Source organism: Aulonocara stuartgranti, assembly GCF_965226115.1.
Source record: "Aulonocara stuartgranti genome assembly, chromosome: 2".
Taxonomy (NCBI): Eukaryota; Metazoa; Chordata; class Actinopteri; order Cichliformes; family Cichlidae; genus Aulonocara; species Aulonocara stuartgranti.
In genome coordinates, this window is record NC_138940.1 from 3,335,757 (window position 1) to 3,355,494 (window position 19,738).

Consider the following 19,738-nt stretch of genomic DNA (forward strand, 5'->3'; position numbering starts at 1 on the left):
TGGTGCAGACAGTTGCATACAAAGTGTCCTTGTGTGCTATGTGTGGCATGTTGCATGTGTGCTGTGACACACATTTGTTAAGGCATACGTGAGAGAGGACTGTCCACTTCTTTTGCGCTAAACTATTGTATTTGATCTTTTTGTAACCGCAACCTAGCTGTGGGTAGTGCCTGCACCCAATCAGCAAGTCGACATGAAAGACAAAGTCGTAACACTGTGAACAGGCTACACATCCTGTAGATAACAAAATACTTGTGTGTTCGGAGTAAACAGGTTTGCAGAGAAGTAGCTAGCCGCGGCCTGTATCTCACAGTTCAGCTGCCACATGTGGCTTTGCTTGTTCTTTCACAGGCACTAACGTACAAATACCGCTGCACTTTGAAATGAAAAAGGATAAGTCAATTCGGTTAAACTATCTTTGCACAGTTGTGTGTGCACTGGCCATTGTTAGCTTTTTGATGTGCTCCTAAGTGCAACATTTTTGTTTTCATATGTAAACAGTTCCTGTACATGCAGCAGTCATGTCAAAGTTTCTCTGTTTCTGCAGAAAACGTGTTACTGCCTCTTTCTAAAAAGTACTTACTGGTTTAGCTTGTAAATAAGGCTGTTATATATCAAAATTATCTGGTTGCCTCAGTGTATCCATTCATCCTTTCCTTTTCTGCCACTTATAAAGGTTTAGATCACAGGAGAAGCAGTGTAAGTACAGCTGGAAAAACAGTTCATGCATTTATTATTGGGCTACTGTAATGCCTTATTATCAGGATGTCCTAAAAAATCCCGAAAAATCTCAGTTGATTCAAAATGATGCAGCAAGATTACAAAGAGGGATTACAAAGGGCGACCGTGGCTCAGGGGGTTGGGAATCGCATCTGTAACCGGAAGGTCGCCGGTTCGATCCCTGGGCTCTCTGTCCTGGTCGTTGTGTCCTTGGGCAAGACACTTTACCCTACTTGCCTACTGGTGTTGGCCAGAGGGGCCGATGGCGCGATATGGAAGCCTGGCTTCTGTCAGTCTGCCCCAGGGCAGCTGTGGCTACAACTGTAGCTGCCTCCACCAGTGTATGAATGTGAGAGTGAATAAATAGTGGTATTGTAAAGCGCTTTGGGTGCCTTGAAAAGCGCTATATAAATCCAATCCATTATTATTATTATTATTATTATTATTAGAAAGCGAGAGCACATTTCTCCTATATTGGCTTCTCTTTATTGGCTGTTTGTTAAATCCAGAATTTTAAAATTTAAAATCCTGCTCCTCACATACAAGGTCATGAATAATCAGGCCCCTTCTTGCCTCAATGACCTTATAGTACCATATCACCCCTATCACAGTATTTAAACGTAGAATGGGAGGCAGAGCCTTCAGTTTTCAAACCCTTCTTCAAACCAGCTGCCAGTTTTGATTCGGGTGACAGACACTATCTGTACTTTCAAGATTAGGCTTAAAACGAGATAAGAAATAAATTAAGGATAGCGTTAGGGCTGAATCAGGTGACCCTGAACTCTCCCTTAGTTAAGCTGCAGTGCGTCTAGGCTGCTTGAGGATTTTTTAGTCACCCTTTTCATTCACTATTTATTTTTTATAATTATAATTTATAATAATTAATTATAATTTGTTATAGATATATTTTTTTTATTATTAATCTCTGGCTCTCATCCACATCATCGGTTTGTCTTGTTTTTATATCTGGTTCTGCTGGAGGTTTCCTGCTGTTAAAAGGAAGTTTTTCCTTCCCACTGTCACCAAAGCACTTGCTCATAGGGGGTCATGTGACGTATGGTGCGCTCTGTTTTCTTTGTATTATTGTAGGGTCTTTACCTTAAAATATAAAGAGCACTGAGGCAACTGTGGTTGTGTTGTGACATTATATTAACAAATCTGAATTGAATTGAATTGAATTGAGGCTACCAGATGTCCCTCTCCTCAGCCACTGGGTTATTGAATGGTTTATTTGTGGCTTGTTATAGTGCATCCTGTGAATGCTTGAGTCTGAAGGTTGGGCAAAATGTTGCATTCCTTGAGTTGTTCAGGAGAAGTTTTGTGGCATGAGAGGGCTGTTGTTCTTCTAGGTGAGGGTGATGAAATTGGTGACTGACTTTGCCACGAGAGGTTTGCTTGGGCTACAAAAGCGTTTAGTTGGCTGATATGTATCGCTGTAATATTTACACAAATGCCAGGGCCTGGTTTCAGCGTTAGTGGTTTTAATGTTACAGTTGATGAGCGTAAAAGAGGACGCCACTTGTGTGGCAGGATCTTATACCATTTCCTTTCATCATTTCTCACCTGTCAGGAAATTGCACAATAAGCTAAAGCTTCTTCTAATGCATGTACCGAACTACAATGTCACGTCAGATGAAAACAAGCCAAAACTGTCAATTGTTTGTCATTCATGTTTTGAGTCTGTCAGACTAATTTCAGCCTTTTAAATCTCATATCACAGGATTGCTAACACTTCTTGCTCAACTGTAATTTTGTTAAGAGTACTGAATTTGCTGTTAGTCTAGATGAGCCCTCTCACAACAAAAGAAGATGATCTGTGAAAACAGAGAAGTGTCTCAGAATACGTCACGGGGCGATCGTGGCTCAAGAGTTGGGAGTTCGTCTTGTAATCGGAAGGTTGCCGGTTTGAGCCCCGGTTCCGACAGTCTCGGCCATTGTGTCCTTGGGCAAGACACTTCACCCGTTGCCTACTGGTGGTGGTCAGAGGGCCTGTTGGAACCAGTGTCCGGTAGCCTCGCCTCTGTCAGTGTGCCCCAGGGCAGCTGTGGCTACAATGCTGCACACATTCACATTGTGTGTGAATGTGTGAGTGACTGAATGTAGTGTAAAGCGCTTTGGGGTCCTTAGGGACTAAGTAAAGCGCTATACAAATGCAGGCCATTTACGTTTGTCTTTGTCTGACCAAAATCAATTTAGAAAATATTCAGATCAGTTTTAAAAGTTTGAATACCACACTGTAACAAAAAGAGGGGATCTCTGATTCCGAGGACCCAAATATACATATTTGGTTTTAAATTTTTTTGATGCATTTAATTTATGAAACAGTTAAACAAAATGAGTGAGGACAAAAGAGAGATAAAAACCAAGAGGCCAAGTGGAGTAAACAGTATCCTGACATCATATATTGAATTACAATTTTCAGTATAATTACAATCTTAACTGAAATGAAACACTTTACTGCAGTTCAGCTCTGCTAAAGTGGACATGTAATATCCCTGGGGATGATGTTGGCTTATTTTACTGGTATAAAGTGAATTTTGGATATATTACTGAAACAATTACTTCAGGAAGTTTTTGCAAAATTTTATGACTGACTTAAAATATTACTAATCAGTGAAACGTATTCAGTAAATGTATTCAGAGTTTTACTTTATTATTATTATTATTATTATTATTATTATTATTATTATTATTATTATTATTATTATTATTATTAATATTATCCATCAATCCATCCATTCGCTTCCACTTACCCTTTTCAGGTTCGCTGGGGGTCATAGTGGGAGAGGCAGGGTACACCCTGGACAGGTCGCCAGTCTGTCGCAGGGCTAACACACAGGGACAGACGACCATTCACACTCACAATCACACCTATGAGCAATTTAGAATAATCAGTTAACCTATCCCCACAAACTGCATGTCTTTGTTACGGTGGGAGGAAGCTGGAGTACCCGGGGAGAACATGCAAACTCCACACAGAAAGACTTTGCTGCCCTATTATTATTATTATTATTATTATTATTATTATTATTATTATTATTATTATTATTATTATTATTATCTTATTTATTATTGTCTTATTTCATGTAGACACCAAAGGTTTTTCTTTGCTTTAGAGCACCAAAGCACCAAAGTTCAATCAAGGCCTGTTATACTGAAGTTATAATAGTCATTGTCAGAATATCCTTTTATTCTAATATTGGCATGTTTCATTAATCAATAATCCACATGTCTGAGCATAACACATGCTCTGGATGACACATTTTTTGCAGAGCTCACAAGCTCTAACTCTGAGACTGACAGAAAGATATATGACTCTCTGTGTGATACATATATATTTTTTCATATACTCATTGTGTCATATTGTTAATGCATTAAGTTGTTGTATGTCATATTCTGTGCCACAAAAATAGGTATATACCTGTAAAGTCTACACAAAGTATAAAAGTCTGCCTGTTCATGTAAAACACTGTATATCTACACCCCACATATTATCAGACATTACTGTTACCTTTATATTTGTATTGATTGTTATTGTGCTTTTGCACCAGTGTCTATTATTATTGTATATAATATATTAGACAGACTATGTAGCACCACAAAACCTTTAACTTCTACACTGAATGTTATATTTTAGTTTAATTGCTTTAATAAATTTGTAAAAATTTCAAGCAGCCTTTCTTCATTTTGTCATAGCATATGAGGTAAAAAATGTATTTAATCCATTGAAATAAGGCTATAACATGACACATGTGGAACAAGTGATAACCTGTGAAAACTTCTTGAATGTTATATATACAATTATTACAACATGTAATAAAATACAGGAGCAGACAGTTATGTTATTATTTATAATAGATTAGACAAACTATGCAGTGCTACGAATCCTTGCCCTGCTGGGTGATCACTACAGGGAGACTGTGTTGCATCCCCCTCCTTCCCCCTGCCGCCCCAATTTTAACAACAACAGGTAACTAACTGAACATCCATCTGAAGCACAACCGGCCAAAAGACACCAAAAGACAATGAGCAACAATTTTTAACAATAAAACCTTCCAGAACACTGACGGGATGAAGGACCAATATGTTAAGCCAAGCAGGGCTTTGTAACCTTTTAATAAAAAAAAAAGAAAAAAAGAAAAGCTGTTAAAAATGATAGCAGTGTTGGATGACGTTAAAAAGGGAATAGTCAAGTTTGGTTAACAAGTTTTAGCATACAAAGAGAAAGGAAAATCTTATGTCTCATTGATCAAGGATATGCAGTGGAACACAGATTTTCTTGCAGTAATTTTTTATTTCAACATAAACACTGATTACAGTACAAAAAGACGGTCTTTCACACAAACACCATGATAAAAACTTTACCATTCCATTAATAGTTTATTATTACAGTCTCTATGCAGGTATTTTAATGTTTTTTTCAGTGGAAACAGTGGAAGACTAAATGTGTTTCAATCTCAAAATACTTTTTCTACATATTCAAATTCTGACGTGTTTAACATATTTAATCAGGTTGCTCTTGATTCTTTTAACTATGTTTACACAGTTGTTTGATTTCAGAAATTTCACAGCAATTGTTATGTGCCGAAAGATGAACATTTTTTATGCAAACCAGAGATGGTCGAGCAGAAAAGGTTCCAAGAAATGTGCTGCTCTGGAATTAAGTGACCCTTGAATCAAATTTGAATCAGAATACTTTATTAATCCCTAAGGAAATTGTGTAGGCTACTGGCTACCTTTTCCTGGTACATGAATATCACCCTGAAAATATTATTTACATTAATACTTTACAACAACCTTGCAGTAATTTACAGAAATGTTAATTAAAAAGGAATGGGTTGTTAGCATGACAGGAAAGAAAGTAGGGGAATTATGTGGGCACCCATGTAATCACACCCCTGGTGCAGTAATGTCCATTTTTAACATAATTACTTTGATAACTTGGGCTTTATTAAAGACAGCACATAAGATTGTAAATAAAACAGTCATGACCAGACTACAGTAGGAATCTTGCAGCTTGGATGTGTATGCAAGTGTATATGTAAAGAACTAGAGCATAATTTCAACACATAAAAGCGCATTATCTATAAGATGAAAAAAATCCTCTACTGTAGATTGTTTCATACCAAGCAAGAGTAAGTAGATCTAATCCAGCCCAAAAGCTTTGATGGCGGTGTAGATCTGCTGCTTCTCTGCTGCCTTTGCATCCTTTTTGTTGCAAATATCAGCTTCCATCACGGCAAAGACAACAGCAGAAAACATCTGTGTGTCCTTAATCTATTCAAAAATGTAAAAATGCTTATTAACCTTTAATATTTATTTTTAATTTTCATATTTGTGAGAGTAATCGTAGCATTTAATACTTTACCTGTTGTCTTTTCTGATCACTAAGGTTTTTCTGCAGGACAGGAGCTTGATCATAGTACAGAAAGACAACAAGTTAATATCAATTTAGGAATCTTTTATTTTGTTTATAGTGAACTGTGAGTAACTTCAATTACCTTTGTGATCACTGTTGTTTTTTTTTTTTTGGTTAAGTAAATGAGATAAGCAGTAACAATGAGATTTATATCCATGACAGCACAGAGCAGAAAAACAACTGTATTGGCTGTCTGTGACAATGCTCTGCTTTCTGGAACAATATTAAAGGTGAGAAAACAGTTAGAGTTGACTAAAAGTACTATTATCGTAGCTCTGAAATAAATGTTTTATGAATTACTGGTACTTAAATATAAGTATCTGATTTTTATATATTTATTGTATGCAGTAATTTAAAAATCAGTGGCACAGATACCTTGAATATCTAGTTTAGCTCCATTTCCAAATATTATCTCTCCACATGTGTCCACAGCACAGTAGTAAGTCGCAGCATCAGAGGAGCTGACGTTCTTAGAAAACTGATAAACGCATATTTTCTGATGGTCCAATCTTTTCTTACATTGATGAGTTCTATTGCCATCAGTGTAGATGATGTTTGGAATAGATTTTTTTTAGATCCAGCTCTGAACCAGAAAACATTATGTCTTGAACAGAGATCACATTAACATGTGTATCTCTATATTAACAAACATGCCATATTGGCCCAGTTTATTTTTCTTATCATTGTTGTGAGGAGACCATAAATAGAATGTGCATTTTCTGTTGTACAGTTCATTTGCTGTTATGGAGTTCTTGTTATGGATAAAAAGTCTTTTTTTGTTTCAGAATAGCTGATAACTATTCGCTGACAGCTGCCAACATCTGCGAACAAATATAATTCTATAAAGTGGTTCTATATAGTGTGTAACTGTTAATATAGAGCGTTAAATTTATTGCTAATCATATGGCACACTGACTTCTGAGGAAATTTTAGCTGGCACTCGTCATCAGGAAGGTTGCCTACCCCTGATATACAGTGTAGGTTTTAAAATACAGATTATGTTGGAGAATCATCATTCAAAACAAACTGTACAGCCAAGTTTCATTAAAATGGTTTGTAAAACTTTACAGGAAGTGCATTTTCTGTGTCTCAGCCAATCACTGTGATTTACACTTTGTAACCCTTGCTTATCTTGTGACCAAGTCTTCCTTTGAGTTGGAAGACATCAGTTGTGCGAGAGAAGGCTGAGTTACCACAATGATCAGAAGGCTGCTTTCTTTGATTCTTCTAAGTACATTGTGTGAGTTTACTTTTTCTGTACTGTGGGATGTAGCATTGTAAATCATATAAGACAAATTGTATAAGGCTCTGTAATATTTTAAACTGCATGATGATTATACATATTTTTAAGTATTTTGTCCTGTCATGTTCTAACTGCTACTGTTGGTTTCTTTTCTTCAGCTTTGATTGAAATGAGAGAGATTCCTCAGCAGATGTCTTTACATGAGGCTAAACTTGGAGATGATGTGAATCTGACATGTGTGAAAAATAATGCAGAGTTTTCTTACTGGTATAAGTTGAATTTTGGATACTTGCTTGAAACAGTTGCTAAAAGAACTTATGGAAGAATATCCCTCAGTGGACAATTTAACAACTCAAGATTCAGTGCCACAAAAGTAGGTCATGTGTATTCTCTTATCATAAGAAATGTAAGCAAAGAAGATGAAGCAACTTACCTCTGTCATGCAGGATCGGTATATGAACCAGAATTTATAAATGGCACAATTTTGGCAGTGAAAGGTAAAGTATATTCATTTTATTGTTTTCTTTCTATATCTGTGTCAAAATCAAACCAAATACAGACATGTATTTTTGTGAATCACACAGATCCTAAAACTCAACTTAAATCTGTAACTGTGAAACAAACTCCAGACATGGAGTCAGTCAAGCTGGGTGATACAATGACTCTGCAGTGTTCGCTCCTCTCCAAGAACGAGAATGACACAGATCAGTGTCCAGATGAAGACAAAGTGCACTGGTTCAAAGGTGGATCAGAATCCCATCCAGGCGTCATTTACCACGGCAGTCTCAGAAATAAAGAGGACGGGAGATGTGACTACAGTCTGTCCAAAACTGTAACAAACTCATCTGATGCTGGGACGTACTACTGTGCTGTTGTCACATGCAGTGAGATCCTGTTTGGTGAAGGAACAAAAGTGGAGATAGGTATGTATTTAAAGTTTTATTAAAATATTAAATATAAAATAGATATTTTTTTAATTCCTTTGCTCAATTATGTAGAGGTCTGAAATGGTCACACTTTTAAATCAAACATTTTAAATCTTTGTGCTAAAATGTTTTTGTACAAGTTATTCTCAGTAGTGGTATTGTTTTTGTGCTTCAGAGAATCATTTGACAGGACAATAAAAATAAATTACAATATCTCATTCTTATTTTATGCATTAATGTAAGTGTAATATTTAATTTGCTACTGTTACGTGTGGACTTGGAAATGGCACACAATTCTTAAACTTCAAAGCCTGAAAAAAAAGGTTTAATACATTTAAAACTAAAGATTTGACCGTCCCAGAATTAATTTCTTAATTCTTTCCACATTCTTCAGTAAGTATTTCATGACTCACAGAGACGGACTTAAAATGTTATTAACAAGTGAAATGCACTTTTGGTAAAATTATTCAGTGTTTCTTTCATGACATTTGAAAATATTTGTTGTTTGCAAACTATAAATGAGAATCAAAGAATTGAGTACACTTTTTTTCTGATTTTAGGACAAAAGTGGGACCCAGTTGTCATTGTGCTCGGGATACTGTTGGCTCTCTGTGTGATTGTGATTGTAGTTCTTAGTTTCTCTCGATAAACTGAAGATTTTTCTTTCTTTGCTTTCTTAAATTTAGAACATGCAGGATTTTTGGTCCCAGAATATCAAAGAAAACATTGCAGACAACAAAGTTTAATCCAAGGGCTGTTGCATTGAATTAATAAAATTGACTGTGAAATTATTCCCACTTATTCCTCATACTAATATTGACACGCTTCATTAATGAAAGCATAAAAAAAAATTCCATGTTATAGCATAATACGTCTGGTGGACTGGTTTTTGTATACTCACAAACTATATGTAGCATAACATCTGTAACATACAACTCTAGAAAGCGCCTTGAATTAACTGTTGTTTTGATTTGGCACTATACAATTTTCAATTAGAATTGAATTGATTTCAATTAATTTGTTCATAAAAAAGTTATTCTATGCTATATTCTGTGTCATAACAATTGATACATCTCGCTTGATGAATAAAGTCTATCCAAATTCTAAAAGTCTACCTGTCTGTTCTTGTCAAACAACACTGTATTTGCACCCCGCAAAGTGAATAGCACTATTACCTTTATTTTTGTGTATTGTTATTGTACTTTTGCACCAATGTCTGTCTTTATTGTTATTATTGTATATGAAAGATCATGCAGCGCTACAAATCAGTTTTCTTCTGCCATTTTGAACACCAATCCGTACTATCACTCCTTACTCACTGCTTACTCGTCTAACACGTTAAATTTTTGTATTTTATTTATAACAAGTCAGCAAAAATTTCAAGCAAACCTTTTTTTAATTTGTCATTATGGGGGTGCTGTGTGTAGAATTTTGATGTGAAAAATTGATTTAATTCATTTTGGAATGAGACGAAAATAACAAGTAAAGCACTGTGAATTCTTTCTGAATGCATTGTATACAATTATAAACAGTCAAGTCGAGTTTTATTGTCAACCCAGCTATATACACTCAAGTATACAGTGGGACAAAATATCATCCTTCTGGATCAAAGGTGCAAACTGTAAAAATAAAATAAAAAAAATCAAATATAGATATATATACAGCTACACAGAAAAAAGATCAACTAAGAATAAGCACAACAGTATTGTACTTGAATAGAAACAGAGAAAGAACAGAAAGGAATGAGAATGAAAATAAATAAATACAGCATACACAGCACATACAGGGAGCACAGTGGCGTAGTCATAAGCACTAATGTCTGTGAAGGTTCTCAGTCATCCAGGTCATCGTAGTCAAAGGAGCTTGCAAAGAAAAGCGTCTGGACTTCTTTAAGTTACTTGAAGACGTTTCACCTCTCATTCGAGAAGCTTCTTCAGTTCTAAGGTCAAATGGTGGAGAGTCCCAGATATAAACCTAGTGGGAGTTTCCCCCCACAGAGGGACAAAAGGACCCCTGATGATCCTCTAATCGCCTGAGCCAAGGTGTGAAACTGGGTGCCAGGTTTCACCATGAGCTCACCCGAAACCCTGGCTGATTGGGACCCACACCCAGTTTCAAAATCCTGTTTGATGAAAAAACTGAAATTGGAATTAATATATTTTTAAATTCTTATTTTTATCTTTGTTTATCTGTACTGATTACTGCTGTATTGATTTCTGTGAATAGAAGTCTTCACATGGTAGGTTCAGGCTTTTAAAGGTTATTTGAGTTAGGTTAAGCTTAAGCATTTCAGGCTCACAGCCTTACAAAGTAGTTCTTCAATTTACAGACTACAGTTTTTTGGTTGTTTCATATGCGCCTTTTTGCTTCCTCTGTCAGCTTTGGTCTGTTTTTTCTCTGTACTTTTCTTTGTTTGCGTTTTCTCCTCATTTCCTGTGGTGGCACATAGAGGCACCTGCTTTTTAGCTGCTTACATTGTCACAGTTTAGATGGTGATTGTTGTTGCTGTTGTTGTCACAGATAATGTGTGGTTGATTACAGTTATCAACTTTCTCTGCTAACTCAGACTTTCTATTTCAGGCTCTGTCCACATAAATAGGGGCATCTGCCACATCATTTAATTCTTGTCATTTTTAAAATAAATTTAGTAGTATTAGAACCAAAAACGTTTATACATTTCTGCATCACCAACTGAATACAAATACATTTCAGGCTTAATGTGACACATACATAAACTTAAACTGGCTGGACACTGAAAACCATGATTTTGAATCAAAGTTGAAAAAAGCTGCTCAGTCTATAATTGAACATGTCTTCTTCTATTTTGCATGAAAAATAAAAGACTGAAAAATAAATTTTGAAGAGAATTTTATTTAACAGACAAGTAAACATGATCAGCAGGTAGTCCAACTGAAACTCCAGGCATCTAAGTGAACATCACAGGAAGCACAATCGGCCAACAGGCGGTGTTGTCAGCACAATTAATGAGCAACAATTTTTCACAATAAAAGCCTTCAGAAAGCCTCCAATATGTTAAGACAAACACAAACAGGGGTTTGTACACCTTTCTAATGAAAAGACAAGAAGAACTGTCAATGGACAATGACGTCGTATGACGTTAAAGAGGATAGAGTCAAATTAGCAAAACATTTTTTAGCATAACGTTTTAGCATAAAAAAAAAAACAAGATTTTCTCTCATCTTGCAAGGATATAAGTATAACACAATCAGATTTGCTTCCAACAATTTTTATTTTTTTATCCATCCATCTTCTTCTGCTTATCCGGGTCCGGGTCATGGGGGCAGCAGGCTAAGCAGAGAAGCCCAGACCTCCTTCTTCCCAGCCATAACCTCTAGCCTCTAACATCAAGGTGTTCCCAGGCCAGCCGAGAGATATAATCTCTCCAGCGTGAACATAAACACTGATTATAGTACATAAAGAATTTATGTTTGAAATCACAGAATTCATGATAAAATTCTGTGATTTCAAGCATAGTTTTATATTATTATTGTCACGGTTCTGGGTCCGTCGGACCCAGTAGTTTGAGTTTTATGTTTTGGTTTTAGTTTGCATCAGGGATTGTTTTCTTGTTCTCTTGTAGTGTTGATTATGATGATGTTTATTATTTGAGTTTCATGTTTCTGTGGTGTTTAGGATTTGTTCTTCAGTTGTGTCTGCTTAGTATTTGTCTAGCTCCATGTGCCATTTTCTGTCTGTCTCTCTATGTCGAGTTTGTGTCTTAGTGTGATGGTTGCTTGTTCCTGTTTTCTTGTGATGGTCTGCGTCTCATGTGAGTGTGTTCAGTTTTACCTTTGTCTCGTCTTGTTGATTATTCCCAGCTGTGTCCACCACCTGTGTGTAATTCCCCTGTGATTCTCTGTGTATTTAAGTCATGTCTGCCGTCATTGTAGTTGCTGGTCCGTCTGTGTTTCCACCCTGCTTCATCTGTGTGTTTCCCTGCAGTCTACCATCATCTGTTTCCGCCCGCTCTCATTCATGTCCAGGTTCGTGTTCTATAGTTAGTTTGTTCCCAGTTTAGTTTAGTCATTGCTCCGTTCGCCGTTTGTCCATTTCCTTTTTGTGTTTAATAAACCACCCTCACACCCATAGTAGTGCCTGCGTTTGGATCCTCCTTTATTTTCCACACGGCTCATCTCACTCGCCGTGACAGTACGGACCAGCCAGATATGGATCCAGCGGCATTCACCCCACCCACAGAGCTTCGAAAGCTCATAACGGACTCTGTGTCAAAACTAATCAACCTGTGGCTCAAGCATGAGGGAGAAGCATTTCTCTACGTTCTGGAAGTCAGGCTGCAACAACTTATCACGGATTATCCCTGGCTATTGGACTCACTGCACCCTCTGGTACAAAACTTCATTCTCCACGAACTTCACCTACACCCACCAGCCGCTATCGCTTCCCAGCCGGACGCCGGAGGTTTTGCCCGGCCCGCCGGAGGTTTTGCCCGGCCCGCCGGAGGTTTTGCCCGGGAGGAAGCGACGATCGCGCCGTTGGCGCGTCGCCCCACAGCTGGAGAATAGGACTTCAGAACTGCCGGCTGTGGTGAGTGGAAAAGACGCTCTGTCTGTTTCACCAGTTCATATGACTGTTTATACCGGGGCTGTGTTCGTTGACTCAGCTGCTCAGCCGGTAGCTCGGTTAGCTGCCCAGCAGTCGCTAACCCAGTCAGCCACTCAATCATCACCTCCATTACAGTCACAGTCAGACCCAGTAGACGCCATGTTACAGTCCATAGCCCAGTCAATAGCCCAGTTGGCAAGAGATTCATCAGCCTTATCAGTTCAGCCAGCCACTCCACCTGTTACTACTTCGCTACCTGTAGCTCAGTTACCACCAGTTCAGCAGCCTGCCCACTCATTTACCCAGCCTTTATCCTCACAGCCTCATTACAAGCAGGGAACACACTCCACACAAACTTTTGCTGGTTCATTTAAGCTGGCCATCTCAGAGACAGTTGCTCCCTCCAGGGCCTCCCCAGAGGCTGGGTGTCAGTCACCAGCCAACTCTGGACCCCTAGAGGTCAAGACACCAGCACCAGCAGCCTCACCGGAGAACTCACCTGAACAGTCTCGGCTCTCAGCACCCCCTGAGAGCTCAAGTGAGTTCACCCGTCCGCCTCAGTCCTCTGCTGAGTGTATTGGGGAACACTTCCAGCCCTCTGAGGACTGTATCCCACTGTTGCTGCCTGAGTCTAGCCACGGTGCTGCTCAGTCCCAGCCAGTGTCCACCCTGGCAGAGGTCTCCGTACCCGCTGCTTCAGAGACTGCTTTCACTGGAGGGCCTGAGGAGCCCGTCCAGTCTCAAGTCATGTTAGCTGGGGGTTCAGGTGAACCCAGCCAGCGTCCTGCCTCGTCGGCTGGAGGGCCTGAGGAGCCCGGCCAGCCTCAAGCGTCGTCTGCTGGGGGTCTAGGAGAACCCAGCCAGCCTCAAGCGTCGTCTGCTGGGGGTCTAGGAGAACCCAGCCAGCCTCAAGCGTCGTCTGCTGGGGGTCTAGGAGAACCCAGCCAGCCTCAAGCCACGTCTGCTGGAGGGCCCGAGGAGCCCGTCCAGCCTCAAGCCACGTCTGCTGGAGGGCCCGTGGAGCCCACCCAGCACATCCTCACATCTGCTGGTGGTCCTGGAGGACCCAGCCAGCACATCTCCACATCACCTCCTGCAGCATCACCGCCGTCAGGTTCCGCAGCCGTCCCGCTGCCGTCAGGTTCCGCAGCCGTCCCGCTGCCGTCAGGTTCCGCAGCCGTCCCGCCTCCGTGTCTTCATCATCTTCGCCTGGTCCAGCCTCCGTGTCTTCATCATCTTCGTCTGGTCCTGCCTCGTCTGGTCCTGCCTCGTCTGGTCCTGCCTCGTCTGGTCCTGTGGTTGCCACACCGCCGTCGGTGCCAGCTCGACCCGTTCCGCCTCGCCTCTGCCGGCCGTTTTCCGGGCCTCTAAGATGGCGTCATGGCCTTCAGGGACTGCCTCCGGAAGGTGTTCGTCGCCGCCGCTGGCATCGCGGCCGCCCTCTGGACCTGCTCGGTGGCCGCCACTGCCTTCCACGTGGTCGGCCTCCGGAACTGTTTGCCCGCCGTTGCTGTCCGCACGGTCGGCCCCCGGACCTGCTTCCTCGCCGCCGTTGCTGCACGCACGGTCGGCCTCCTGAACTGTTTGCCTGTCGCCGCCGTTGCTGTGTGCAGGGTCGGCCCCCTGAACTGTTTCGGCTCTTGTGTTGTCGGCCCCCGGACTTTACTGTGGACTCGTGAATGGTCTTGTTTTGTGTTGGCCTGTTTTTGGTTTATTCTGGTCTCTTGTGCTCCTTGTTTTTTTTGTTTCGGACCCTCCTTCCTGGACCCCCTCCGCCCGCCCTGGCTTGGTGCTTTGTGCTTTTTTTGTTTGGGGCTGTCGGGAGCCAGCCCTTAGAGGGGGGGTACTGTCACGGTTCTGGGTCCGTCGGACCCAGTAGTTTGAGTTTTATGTTTTGGTTTTAGTTTGCATCAGGGATTGTTTTCTTGTTCTCTTGTAGTGTTGATTATGATGATGTTTATTATTTGAGTTTCATGTTTCTGTGGTGTTTAGGATTTGTTCTTCAGTTGTGTCTGCTTAGTATTTGTCTAGCTCCATGTGCCATTTTCTGTCTGTCTCTCTATGTCAAGTTTGTGTCTTAGTGTGATGGTTGCTTGTTCCTGTTTTCTTGTGATGGTCTGCGTCTCATGTGAGTGTGTTCAGTTTTACCTTTGTCTCGTCTTGTTGATTATTCCCAGCTGTGTCCACCACCTGTGTGTAATTCCCCTGTGATTCTCTGTGTATTTAAGTCATGTCTGCCGTCATTGTAGTTGCTGGTCCGTCTGTGTTTCCACCCTGCTTCATCTGTGTGTTTCCCTGCAGTCTACCATCATCTGTTTCCGCCCGCTCTCATTCATGTCCAGGTTCGTGTTCTATAGTTAGTTTGTTCCCAGTTTAGTTTAGTCATTGCTCCGTTCGCCGTTTGTCCATTTCCTTTTTGTGTTTAATAAACCACCCTCACACCCATAGTAGTGCCTGCGTTTGGATCCTCCTTTATTTTCCACACGGCTCATCTCACTCGCCGTGACAATTATAGTCTCTATGCAGGTATTTTAATTTTTTTCAACCTTGAAAGAATAAATATGTTTAAATACTTTTTCTACATAATATTCACATTCAGAGTCAATACAAGTTTTTAACAGATTTTTTTCTTTAGGCTGCGCTTGGCTTTAACCAGAGATGGACAGAAAAAAACACATTTTATTTTTTGTGCTGGAATGTGCAGAAAATAGGTTTAAATGTTAAACAAATTTCTTCCAGTCAGAGAACGTTGCATATAATTTAATGTTTGCTTGATGTATAAAGTCAAAAGATGAAAACCAATAAAACAAGTTTAAAAAAAAAAAGACTTTTCCATTCGATTACATTTTGTATGATGGATTATAGAAAAAGTAGAATTGGGCTGAAAGATCTATCGCTTTATTACGTATTCAGGTTGTAAATCGTGTTTTTAAAAAGGAACTAAGTAATTAATTACTTTTGAAAATAAGTAATCAGTAAAGTAACGGGATTACTTTTTGAGGGAAGTGATCAGTAATTAGTTACTGATTACTTTTTTCAAGTAACTTGACCAACACTGGTCCTGGACACGTCTTGTTCTCAGAATCAGAACTGAACACTGTAGAGTTGCTGTGTCTCCTGGATGCAGTGGATTTGATTCTATCAGCTGCTGTACAAAAATATAGTTTGATGTCCTTTCAGTTTTTCCTGGATAATATAAAATGTATTACAAAGACATTCTTCAAAAAATTCTCAGATATTTCAAAAGTTTATAAACTCTGATTTGTTTATTACCTTTAACTAACAAATATGTCCCACTCCATTCAAGATTATGCCATGCTGTGGTTCCACAATAATAAATTCCCTCAACCTCTTGGATTGTCTCCAGAACAGTCAATTTGCTAAAACTGTTTACATTCTGTGCAGAAAATCTTGATTTCAAAAATGCAGAAGACACAGGTTCTGTATCTCAATATAGTGTCATTAATTTAAGAGTATCCCCAAGACTCTGCCTGTACCAGTATACTTTACTGCTGATGTCTTTATGTATATCACATTTTAACCATTTTCACTGGAACCAGAGAAAACAACAGTTAAACAACAATTTTAACCTAATATATTTTATATACTACCCTTTAGGGCTAAGCCCCGGGTGTATCAGATGTCCGCCTCCGCCTCTGCTTGCAGGTTCTTTCTATCGACCTTCTGCTGCAGGTGGAAGGCAACAGAAAATCCAAACTGGCCACACTGATGACCATTTCTCTGCAGTACATTCTCAGTGTCCAGGCTGAAAAAAGCAACATTAGAGGTCTGGAAATGCATAGACATGGGTTATGACAAAATATTTACTTTGCTTTTTTTTAATGCAGTTTTCAAATGACAGTTTTTTTTTAAAGTGGAAAATAAGAATGTCTAAATTTGTGTCAGATTTATTTATTTTTTGGTTGTTTCAAAGGTCTCAGGAAGCCCCTGCAGCATCTCATATATTGAGAGATGCTGTTACATTTTATTTGAGGAGGATGGGATGGCATGGTAGAGAGGAGATGGTTGTAACCTCAAGGAAGAAACTGGGAAGTGTTTTTAAAATGTGGAGTTAAATTTGTTAGAAAATGCATTAAAAACGAGTGCAATAAAAATGGCCCACATGGAGAGAAATGGCTGGTGGTTTATTGATTTCACACTGATGTCAAGTAGGCTTCTACAACGTTTCTTTGCCATTGCCATGAAAGATGACATGAGGTAACTGCTCCATTAAAAAACAGGCAGCAACAAACATCTAGACAAAAACCTTTAATGGACTCAATTTTAGTAGCTGACCTTAGAGCAAATAAACAGTAAAAAGTTAAAAACCACTTACTTCAAAACCTCTGTATTTCCTTTTTATTCAGTCAAAATCTCTTCTTTTATTAGTTACATTTAACTTATATTTCAGTATAGTATATTTAATAGTTTAAAATAATAGTTGTATTGATTTTTTAAATAATACTTGTACAACGTAGAAATATTTAAGTAAAATTACCAATAAGTCACCAGCAGATGGCAACAGAGCATTTGTCACAACTTAGTCAACATGTTGGGCCTGCAGTGACCTCAGCTCAGTCGTCCTTTAAGACAGCAGCAAATAAGAGCAGACATCATTACTGTTATACACTCATTTTACTCAATAATGAGAGCTAATGTAACAACAGTTTTTATTGTAGTAACATGACTAATTATGGCCTTTTATCCCTATCAAGAAGATAGAAATAAAATATATTTCAAATTTATTTCTAAAATAATTTATACAATTGACCTTAATAACTTAAAACATTTATAATGAAAAAAAGGCCAAACAAATTTGTGTTCAGTTGAAAAATCAACATTGCAGAGAGCTGGTCGGCTGTCTTATACATGTTATGTTGTTGCTTTGAGTGAATTCTGTTGCATCATATCCATATAATACCAGCTTCCTTTTATTAACAACAACAACAAAAAAGAATACAGAGTTTTATTTTCAATCTGTTTGCATTGAGTTCATTTTATGTAAAAAACATAAACAAGTAACTTAGAATAGGTAATTTATCCACAATACTTTAGCTGATGTTTCACAGGCAGTGAGTGGAAAAATCAGCAGTAATGTGGTTGCGTGTTGTGAATCCACAGGGGGTATTTTTTTCTCTCTTGCTTTCTATTTTTAGTTCCTGTGCAGGGGCTAACTTTAAACCTGTTTCCGCAAGGCAACTAAAGTTAAAGCAAATATTTTGTGCACTAGCAACTCGTAGCACATCACGTTAGCACTTGACATGTGATATGACGACTGTTCTGTAAGAATTTCCATTGCAGCAATGTGGTTTCCTTCATAACTTGTTTAGAAAAAGCAATGCACTGCTTAGTCACGCAACATAGTTATGTTGTAAGCCATGTTATGCACAGCGTCCACAAACATTAGTATATTAAATAACTGATTAGTGCCTATCTTGAAGTTTTGAGATGCCAACAGACAGGAAGCCATCAGTTGTGCAAATCGCTATCTGATATTATAGTCCCTTAATACTAGCTATATCTTATTCTTATCTCTGGGGTGCCAATTAGTATTTGTCAAAGCTACTAAAATGGCTAATTTGCATGCAAAGCGTCATGTGGCATGTGTACTGCAAGGCCCATTTGCTATGGCATATGTGAGGGAGGGCAGTTGCACGTGTTTTAACTCAAACTATAATATTTCACTAACTTTAATCTAGCTGCATATAGTGTCTATAATTTATCTGGAAGTTGAAGTGAAACACAAATTCTTAACAGAAATAACCCTAACCACCTCCCCTCCAGTTTCCTAATGAGGATGTTGCAGGTTTGGTAAATGTGGCTGTTATCAGTGGCCACGACTGGAGGGTCAGAGCACCAGTGCTAAAGAACACATTGCACACAACAGGAAAACACAGCTGGTACCTGACAACATCATACAGAGTTCAAAGGTTAAGCTATCATTTCTGAGCCATTCAGTTGGTTCCAAATTCATACTGATTATATGAGTTTCCTTTACTCAGTATGAATTGGGTTAGAGCCTTTTGCTTTTCAAAACCAAGACTCTCAAAGCATAGAGTATGTTGTACATATTATGAAGCCTGTTGTGGTAAATGAACTAAACTTGAACAGTGTTTAAAAATCAAAGGTTGTTCACTTTTAACCAAACTGTGGTTGGTGGGTCTGCAAATATTTTGATCCCCTGACCCACCTCATAAGAAACCAGACAGCAATCATTGTGGTTTCTAATATCTGTCTTCACTTTCTCCCCAATCACACCCAAGTTAACCTGGTGGTCTGCAAACCTCTTCTGACCTTTGATCGATTAAACTTTATATGTTACATATTTAACATCATCACATTTTAACTCTCAAAACCTGACTGAAATTATTTTTATTTCGATCTTTAGCACAGCTGTACTTCTGTGGAGTTTGTGATTGAAAGCAGTTCTTTTTGTACTCCTCTGCATTAATGCATTAATTAAACAATGTCCAGTACAGCAGATCTGAAAACTATCAGGTTAACAGTTACAGCTAAAAATAGCTTGCCGAGGCTTGTTTTCAGTGAGCTACATATCCTGTTGATACCAAAATTCATATGCGTTCTGAGTAAACAGGTTTTGGCGGGGTGTCGGAAGCAGAGAAGTAGCCAGCCACAGCCTGCATCGCACAGTTCAGCCGCCACATGTGGCTTTGCTTGTTCTCTCACAGACGCTGACGTACCTATACCACAGTGCTTTGAAATGAAAGTACAAGAGCCTTGTTGATTTTGTCAAACTGTATCTGCACAGTTGCATGTGCATTGGTCATTGTTAACTAGTTTACATGCATCAAGCGAGAGCAATATTCTCCACACATAAAAGATTCC

The 19,738-nt window shown here is 39.0% G+C and overlaps 1 protein-coding gene across 1 annotated transcript; it reads left to right on the plus strand.

Moving 5' to 3' along the window:
- Positions 1–7,252: 7,252 nt before the first annotated feature.
- LOC309713032 (signal-regulatory protein beta-2-like) lies at positions 7,253–9,393 on the plus strand. Its single transcript, XM_082544369.1, has 4 exons — positions 7,253–7,379; positions 7,541–7,879; positions 7,967–8,305; positions 8,869–9,393. Exons 1-4 carry the CDS (start codon positions 7,337–7,339, stop codon positions 8,955–8,957), a joined length of 810 nt encoding a protein of 269 aa, XP_082400495.1. The 5' UTR covers positions 7,253–7,336; the 3' UTR covers positions 8,958–9,393.
- Positions 9,394–19,738: the final 10,345 nt, after the last annotated feature.